This window comes from Moschus berezovskii, chromosome 2, assembly GCF_049115385.1.
Source record: "Moschus berezovskii isolate FMDL1 chromosome 2, NW_MosBer_1.0, whole genome shotgun sequence".
Classification (NCBI taxonomy): Eukaryota; Metazoa; Chordata; class Mammalia; order Artiodactyla; family Moschidae; genus Moschus; species Moschus berezovskii.
The window spans coordinates 3,611,201-3,620,339 of NC_142461.1; the positions used below are offsets into that span (position 1 = coordinate 3,611,201).

Sequence of the window (9,139 nt, forward strand, 5' to 3'; positions counted from 1 at the left end):
CCCAACAGGCCAGCAGCAGCTGCTCTTGTCCAAGGTGGGAGAGGTGGAAGGCTGGGTTTTACTTGTAATAAGGACAGATGGAGGCAAGCTAGACCTGGTACTTTGGAGCCATTATCCCTGTTGCTTTCCCCTCAAGCCCATGAACTTGGGACCAAAGTGATCTCCATTTAGATGAGGGCGTTAAGGCTTAGGGAAGTGGTGGTGGTGGGGATTTGACTCAACCTGTCTGGTCCTAAAGTCTGTATTTCTAACCCCATTTCCTCTACTGTCTTGTACTAGTTCTTACACCAGAAGTGCCTGTGAGCACCCCGACCCCCCACCCCCTGCACACACACAGTTTGCCAAATGAATTGCTTTATTCAGAAGAGCCAACCAGGAATGTAGCTGCTATAGTTAAACATGACGTTGGACTTGATTCAAGAGTAGGAGTTGGGAAAAAGTCTCTGGCTGCCCAAGGAAGCAGGGGGAAGGAGCCAGCATACATGCCAGAACCTTGAGCTTCTCATTCTGGATAGAAAGCTTCAGTCTGGGGAGGAGGAGGGCTCCTGGCTGGTCTCTAGGGTGGACGAGGGGTTTTCTGTCATTTGCTGGCGAACGTGGCTAGGGTAGGAAGCAGGGGCCAGAGAAGGAAACTCGGCCTTGGTTGGCAGGGCTTCCAGGATGAAGGTTTTTCAGCACTTGGGGGCACTCCCAAAGCACAGAAGGTTGTTGTAGTACTGGAGATTTTTATTGTAGGTCTTCCGGTTTCTATCTAAACAATCGGCAGCTCTTTTATCACATAGACACAGTTGGCGCTTACAGTAGTCCTGATCACCTGAATCACAACAAAATAAATGGAGGATGGGGTTTGCTAAAATTCCATGGATTCTTGTGTGAATTCTAGGGGAGAAGACACAGCCCCTGTTTTCCTAGTTTCTAGTCTGAGACAAGCACCGATGTCCAGGTATTTCTGACTGCTGGGGAGACAGAATTCCTGCCCTCAGGAAGCCCACAGCCCGTCTCATGGGGACACCAGCAGTCATGCACTGGGAGTCTGTGAAAAGCCTTGCTGTTGGACACTCTCTTTCTTCTCCCCAGCGGATGTGTGTGGGTCCACAGCCCCTGGCCCCTGCGGTCTGGGAGCGGGTCTTGATAGGGAGCCAGTCATGACCGTCCGTTTCCTTTGTGGTGATTAGTGTGGGGAAGCACGTGACCTTGCCCTGACCAATGAGCCACAAGGGAAAGTCTGCTGGGCACTTCCGGGAAGGATGGATTTCCTCTCTCAAAGAGAAAGACGTGGAAAGGGAAAACCTCTTCTGCAGAGTGAAGCCATAACCCTTGGAGCCCTTGACTGTGCCTTGGAATCACATTGCCAACGTGGCAGAGCAGAAGGTTGGGAAAGGACTGGATCCCTGGCAACACAGCTGAGGAGCTGCCCCCGCCCCGGCACTGCCCTCTCCCAGATTCTGTTACAGGAGAGTCAGACTTCTTCAGTCTCTGAGCCTCTGTTAGGTGGGCATCTTGTTGCTTGTCACCCAGAGCCTGCTAAAGCCACAGAGCCCTGTGGAAGGCCATGATGGGAAGACATGATTTCTGATCTTAGAGACCTCAGGCTGTTGAGGAATGGTCCATGGTTTCTCAAAACCTCACTCACGGGTCAGCAGGTCTGGGGCACCAGACAATTCCTTCCAGCCACCACCCATCTGTCTCCTCCCCTCCACAGCCAAACTTGCTCTAGAATCTTGTCTACCCTTCCTGTCTCTGCTTCACTTCCCACCCACCTTCCAACCCGCTCTAATCTGGCTTTGCCCTCACAGATCCATGGAAACAACTCCCACTGAGGTCTTCAGTGGTCTTTCTGTCTCTAAACCCCAGGAGCCCATCAGCCCTTGTCCTGAGGACCCCTCTGTTAAGCCTCTCCTCCTGGCCAACTCCTTGACCTGCTCGTCTCCTCTCTTCCTTCTCTGACTGTCCCCCCCATCTCCTTTCTTGGCCTTTAAACACCAGCTGGGTGGGTACCTCCAACTCTCCTCTCTCTACGGCTGCCTCCTGCATCTGTGTCCAGACTCTCCCTTGAGCTGCCAGTTCCTTCATCCAGCTGCCTTCTGCCCATCTCCCTGGGTGTTCTGGAAGCTTCCAAACTCAACACGCTCCAAATGGAATACCTCCTGCCCTCTCCTACCAGGCCCTCCTCAGTAGAACCGTCCACACAATGCTATAGCCAGCCCAGCAGCTCCCAGGCACCATAACCAGTCCACCACCAGGCTCTCCCAATCCGATCTCAAATGCATCTCGATGGCACTCTGCACTCCTAGCGTCCTGACCCACCGTTGCTAAAGCTCAAGGGCTTCCTGTCTCATCTGCATCATGACAATGAGCCCCCCCACCCCGTTTCATCTGTCAGCGTCTACCCTCAGACAGAGCAAGTGGAAATGCAAGTCTGATTATACCACTCCCTTTGTTAAGAGCTCCCTAATTCTTTAGGACGTGATCTAAATACAGTGTGGCCTGGAGACCTGACCTAGCCCTTCCCGTCTCTCCAGCATCATCTCTCACCACCCTGTCTCATCCTCACCTTTTCCTTCAGCAGCACAAAACTGTTGCAGTTCCATCTGGCCCCTTGTCCCTGATGTATCCTCTTGTGGGGATGCTCCCAATGTGCCTTCCCCTGACCCCTCTCAGCCTTGAAGACTCAGCTTGGAGATCGCAGCTTTCAGGAAGCTTCCAGGTGTCCATGACCCTCAGGCTGTGTTCAGAGCCCTGACCTTTTTCTTACTTCCCCTCTGAGACTATCATGTTAGATTTTGATTTCGTTTTCTTCTCAGTCCACTATGAACTCCTTGAGGTAGGGACACGGTCCCTTTTTCCTAACTCGGATGCCCAGCACGGTGCCTGGCCCTGCGGACACTCAGTAAAATGACCAGGGGAGGCCGGGTGGTGTTGGAGGCCTCTTTTCTTACCGCAGACGATTTGGCCCCGTTGGAAAATAAAGTTGTAGCTCTGGAAGATGGTGCGGCAGCCGCGCTTTCGGAGGTTTTCATGGCAACAGTCGTGCGCCCTGCAACACCTGTGACAAGACTGAGCTCTTGGGGCTGCCTCCCAGAAGCTCCAGGGAGCCCAGTGCCCTGAGGTCTCAGCCCCTTGGCTCTGGGACATTGGCATAGCCTACAGCAGAGTTCCCAACAGGCTGGCTGCTTTTTAGGCTGGGACTTCCTGGGTTCTATGCTGGTGGGACTAAAGCAGGAGGCTTCAGCTCCACCCGCATTGGGGCCACAAGTGGTCAGAGGGCAAGGAGGGCTAGGGGTGGCCTCACCGATCTGTTGCATCCTTGGGAGTTCCTCTGCTACCCGGACCACAGTGGCAACCATAGAAGCCGTAAGTGGTCACAGGCTCCTTTCCTGTCGTGAACTTGATCATTTTCTGGAAATTTGCCAAACTTTCACGGACCTGCAGCAGGCCTGGAAGGACAGCAGCTGGTGATGGGGCCTAGGACCCTACGACCTCCCTCTGCCTCTCCCTGCCACCCCCTTGCCCCCACTTCTGAGACAGGGCCAGATGCGGTGGGAAGGGAAGCTGGGGGATGAGGGTGCCTCCCTCCCTGGGCTGAGGCCCTTGTGGCCAGAGGTCAGGTTCAACTCTTACCGATGGCCATGATCACTGCCAGCAGCAGGAGGGTCTTCATGCTGAGGGTGAGGGTTCTGTGGGGGAGAAATACAGACAGACCAGCCTACATCCTCTGACAGGTGGTCCAGCTTCTGCCCCGGCCCTGCTGTCCTGTTCATATTCAACGATCTTGATGAAGAGAGTCCTTAAAGGAGATCACAGACACGTTCATCCATCCCGGGGGGATCCAGCGGGACTGCCTTATCGGGCACACAGGACACGCGGAGGGGGCGCTTCCCAGCTTCGTTAAACATTTCACTGGTCGGAACCAGCTCTCCCCCACGATACACTGCTGAGACCTCCATGCTCCTCACCCTCCTGAGAATTCCTGGGAGGTTGTGACCGGGTCATCCCACCAAACTGGGAGATCCCACCACCCAACTGGGAGATCCCACCAAAAAACTGGGAGATCCCAGAGGTCGTAGGCCATGTGTCCCCCAGTAGATGCAGCTTGGTCACTTGACCCCAACACTGGAGTCAAGGCTTGGGAATCCCGCCCATGGAGTTGGATCCTCAGTGTTTTTCTCCAAAACTAAAGCAACACCCTCTCTTTGAACCCTTGCACTTGTATATTCACAAATGCACACTCACACACACTGCAAGCCTACACTCACACACACACTCTGTGCTCATCTACTAGTGTGGGCATTCTTTAAAGAACACATTCACGTTCCCACACAACACACCTGTGCACACATACACTCTTGTCTCACCAAATCAGGCATGTGCAGGCTTGTGCTCATGGGTGCCTGTATATGCATGCACACACATGGACACACACACACTCACACACACACACACTATAGCCACTCTTGAAGTCAGCCAGTGATCAGGGACTGGGTATTCATTTCTGGCTATTTACTTCTCAGAGGATCCCTAGTTAAAATCTGCAAGTGACTGCCTTGTTTATTCTGAACTCCAGTTAAATAGCTGATCCCTCTGGGAGCTTGGGGGTTGGTGGGGTGGGAAATAGAGTGGGTGTACAGCCTGTTATTGGTCTCAGAGTTTGGCCGGTCCCTCCCCCTAGGTGACCCTCTGTTTTTCCTCTCAGCTGGCCTTATAGAGCTGAGGTTTTTCCATCCTGATGTGCCATTAGCTGATGCTAAAATTGTGGATTATTTTGTCATCTTTCCTGTGGGTCTCCCTCCTGAGTGAATAAATCCCCATAATCAGGTCCGGGTGTGACTCTCCTGAACCCACTTCCAGGAGAGGGCAAGGCCATCTGCTGCTGACCAAGGATTTTTCCTTTCTGCTGCTAAGCAGGCCGTTTGGGGATAAGAAACATGGTATGTACTGGTATTCATTCATTCCATAAACCAGTCATTCACAGGGAGTATGTACTAAGGCTCTTCAAAGTGCCACAAATCATGTAAGCCTCTCAGGAGGCGATGAGAACTTGTCCTGTGACCTGGGACCCTGGGGATCCCAGCAGGGAAAGGACTGCAGGAGAGCAGGTGGTCCCTTCCTCCGACTGGGACCAGTGCCCCCACCCTCTCTTCTTGCTTCTCTATATTCTCCTCTCCTCCCCCTCCCGCCCGTCTGGAAAAACGCAGAGGCTGTCCTGGAATTTCCCTCCATGTGCAGCTGCCACCTGGTCTCCCGTCCTCACCTTTTTGGAGAAGGAGCTGATTGAGTCTCCTTGGATCTATTGCTTTTTCTTTTTCAGTCTCAGGGGGACAGTGACTCTAGTTTTCATTTCTAAAACTCTTTTCCAGCCCTTTGATCGTGCTTGAATTCAGCTCCCAAGGCCTTCAGTTGGCACTTTCCAACACCCGTCCCCCCAAAGGCCAGCGTGGCATGGCTCTGTTGCCCAAGACCATTCTGCCTGCTGCCCCACCCCCACACACATTCCCCAGGCCCCGCTCCAGGTTAGGCCCGGGAGACCGAGTCTGGTTCGGAAAATGTGGGCATCAGTGCTGAGGGCCACTGCCGGGCTGCAGTGAGGTACACATGTGTGCCATGCCCCAGTCTGTCTGTGCCCCACAGGACGGGACCGGAGGCTGGAGGCAGCTTGGACCCCTGAGTCCCAGCATGGAGGACACCCGTCAGAGAAAGGCCCACAGACCCTCAGTGGTCTTTGCGTGAGAAATGCAAGTTTCTTGTGTTAAACCGCTGATCCTTGAGGCCAGTGACTAGGAAAAACTGTTGCATGGTGATCGCAACCCCTCAATAGCCAGCGTGGTGGCCGGATCAGACCGTAATAGGGTTGTTACCACTGCAAGATGCCCTTCAGCAATAATCATCAGAAAACTTTGAAAGAATAAAGGTTTATTACTTACAGGACCTGGAAGTTACACGGCACACCTGGGACCCCACAGGGAGGTCAGACGTAGAGAGAAAGCTGGAGATCACTGGCCTGGGGTTCTGCTTTTATTGGGGTCGAAGGCAGGGCCTAGGGTTTTGTGTGCGCACCCTTTATTGGTGAATCTAAACCATGTGAGCGTCAGTGTAAAGCATGGGAAGAGGAATAACAGGTGACCCAAAATAGTCAAATTAACCAAAATCTCCAATACAAAGGAGCCTTAGTGAGGGGAGGCATATGGCCCTTTATGTAGTCATGTGGCTGGCAAGGTGTTTATTTTAGATAGTGGTCTTTGAAGTGGGTGGCTGGCAATCAGAGGGTATCAATCTCTAATCTAAGGTTATCAGGAATTTACTTTACCCAAAACTAAACAAACCCCCAAACAACTGTCAGGATGTTATGGAACCAAGGTCCGGCTGCTCGGCACTTGAAAGGCAATAAAGAGAAGAGGTTGCTGGAAAGGAAAGTTTATGTCGGATGCCGGCAAATGGGTGGGACAGGGTTGCGGAGGACAGCTGCCTGTCCAAAGCCGGACTCCTGAGAACGATCAGATATAGGCTTTTATAGAGAGAAAAAGCGTTACACGCATAAACACGTATGTCAACTCTCAGAATTATCTTGAAATTGGTCATCAGTGGTTTAACCAGCATCATCTTGATTGTTTTAGGAACATTTTATCTTTACTGTTTTAGGAGCCCACAAAGGCTTCCCTTGTGGCTCAGCTGGTAAAGAATTTGCCTGCAATATGGGAGACCTGGGTTCAATCCCTGGGTTGGGAAGATGCCCTGGAGAAGGGAAAGGCTACCCACTCCAGTATTCTGGCCTAGAGAATTCCATGGACTGTGTAGCCCATGGGGTTGCAAAGAGTTGGACACGACTGAGTGGCTTTCTTCTTCTTTATTTTCTATAGTCAAAGCTATGGTTTTTCCAGTAGTCATATACAGATGTGAGAGCTGGCCCATAAAGAAGGCTGAGAGCTGACGAACTGATACTTCAAATTGTAGTGCCGAGACTCCCTTGGACTGCAAGGAGATCAGATCAGTCAATCCTAAAGGAAATCAACCCTGAAGATTCATTGAAAGCACTGATGCTGAAGCTGAAACTCCAATACTTTGGGCAACTGGTGACTCATTGGAAAAGATCCTGATGCTGGGAAAGATTGAGAGCAGGAGAAGGGGACGACAGAGGATGAGATGGTTTGATAGCATCACTGACTGAATGGACATGAATTTGAGCAGACTCTGGGAGACAGTGAAGGACAGGGAATCCTGGCGTGCTGCAGTCCACAGTGTCACAGTCTTGGACATGATTTAGTGACTGAACAACAAGAAGGCATTCATCTTCATTCCATGGCTGGTTTGTTCCCCTTTCTGTGAGGCCAGATCTTGGAATTGTGGAAGCTTATGTCATAGGTACAGTCTGGTCACCATGTGGTTAACTTCTTCCACCTGGTGGAAGTTTCAGTATCTATAAGATTGCTCTCAGGAGATGGCTCAGAATGTTTACTGCAGCCCTTGAGGAGGAACTAAAGATCCTAGACTTGCTTAATGACTACGTTATTATTATTTGGTCTCCTTTGCCTAGAGAAGGCAAAGGCAGCCCATGCCAGTACTCCTGCCTGGAGAATCCCATGGATGGAGGAGCCTGGCAGGCTACAGTCCGTGGGGCCACAGAGTCGGAGCGACTTCTCTTTCTTTCTTTGACTGTTTTCCTTTGTTTCTGCAGGTTCTCACTTCTCTGATTAAAGTTACTCTTTGGCTAAGATCTTTCCATGACAAAAAGCAGGCAGAGGACGTAGAGGGGGCAAGGACCAGAGGGTGCTGCTCGGGTTCACGGCTTTACACCATTGCAACCTATCCACACTGCTCACAGCCACCTCGGGCAGTGTTCATCCTGAAGACACAGTTTCCCTGAAGAACTTGACCTGTATTAAGCACTGACTTGTGTCCCTGCCAAATTCCTTTATTGAAGGAATTTGTTTACTGGGTTCACTCTCCTCTGTCACCTTCATCAAGAGGCTCTTTATTTCCCTCTTCACTTTCTGCCATAAGGGTGGTGTCATCTGCATATCTGAGCTTATTGATATTTCTCCCGGCAATCTTGATTCCAGCTTGTGCTTCATCAAGCCCAGCATTTTGCTTGATGCACTCTGCATTTAAGTTAAATAAGCAGGGTGACAATATACAGCTTTGAAGGACTCCTTTCTCAATTTGGAACCAGTCCATTGGTCCATGTCTGATTCTAATTGTTGCTTCTTGACCTGAATACAGGTTTCTCAGGAGGCAGGTCAGGTGGTCTGGTATTCCCATCTCTTTAAGAAATTTCCACAGTTTGTTGTAATCCACACAGTCAAAACCATCTGGGCGGTGGTCAAAACCGTCCCTAGGAAAAAGAAATGCAGAAGGATAAATGGAGGTCTGAGGCAGTCTTAACAAATAGCTGAGAAAAGAAGAGAAGCTTTACAATAGCCAGGACATGGAAGCAACCTAGATGTCCATTGGCAGACAAATGGATGAGAAAGCTGTGGTACATATACACAATGGAGTATTATTCAGCCATTAAAAAGAAAACATTTGAATCAGTTCTTATGAGGTGGATGAAACTGGAGCCTATTATACAGAGTGAAGTAAGTCAGAAAGAAAAATACCAGTACAGTATATTAACGCACATACATGGAATTTAGAAAGATGGTAATGATGACCCTGTATGCGAGACAGCAAAAGAGACACAGAGGTAAAGAACAGACTTTTGGGCTCTGTCGGGGAGGGCGAGGGTGGGGTGATCTGAGAGAACAGCACTGAAACATGGATATTACCATATGTGAAACAGATCGCCAGTCCAGGTTCAATGCCTGAGACAGGGCGCTTAGGGCCGGTGCACTGGGGTGACCCTGAGGGGTGGGATGGGGAGGGAGGTGGGAGGGGGGCTCAGGATGGGGGACACACGTACACCCAGGGCGGATTCATGTCAATGTATGGCAAAACCAATACAATATTGTAAAGTAATTAAAATTAAAATAAATTAATTAATAGAGAAGAGAAAGGCAAAGAAAAAAAGGATAAGGTTTTATGGTGGGCCAAATGTGGTATTGGAGAAGACTCTTGAGAGTCCCTTGTACTGCAAGGAGATCCAACCAGTCCATCCTAAAGGAGATCAGTCCTGGGTGTTCATTGGAAGGACTGATGCTGAAGCTGA

General features: G+C 50.6%; 1 protein-coding gene across 1 annotated transcript; it reads right to left on the reverse strand.

Annotated features, from left to right (window-relative positions):
- Positions 1-671: 671 nt before the first annotated feature.
- On the reverse strand, positions 672-3,661 carry LOC148778443 (phospholipase A2, membrane associated-like). Its single transcript, XM_088841618.1, has 4 exons — positions 3,622-3,661; positions 3,293-3,437; positions 2,940-3,046; positions 672-814 (listed from the first exon to the last, which is right to left on the reverse strand). The coding sequence occupies exons 1-4, from the start codon at positions 3,659-3,661 to the stop codon at positions 672-674; spliced, it is 435 nt and encodes a 144-aa protein (XP_088697744.1).
- Between the last annotated feature and the right edge of the window lie 5,478 nt (positions 3,662-9,139).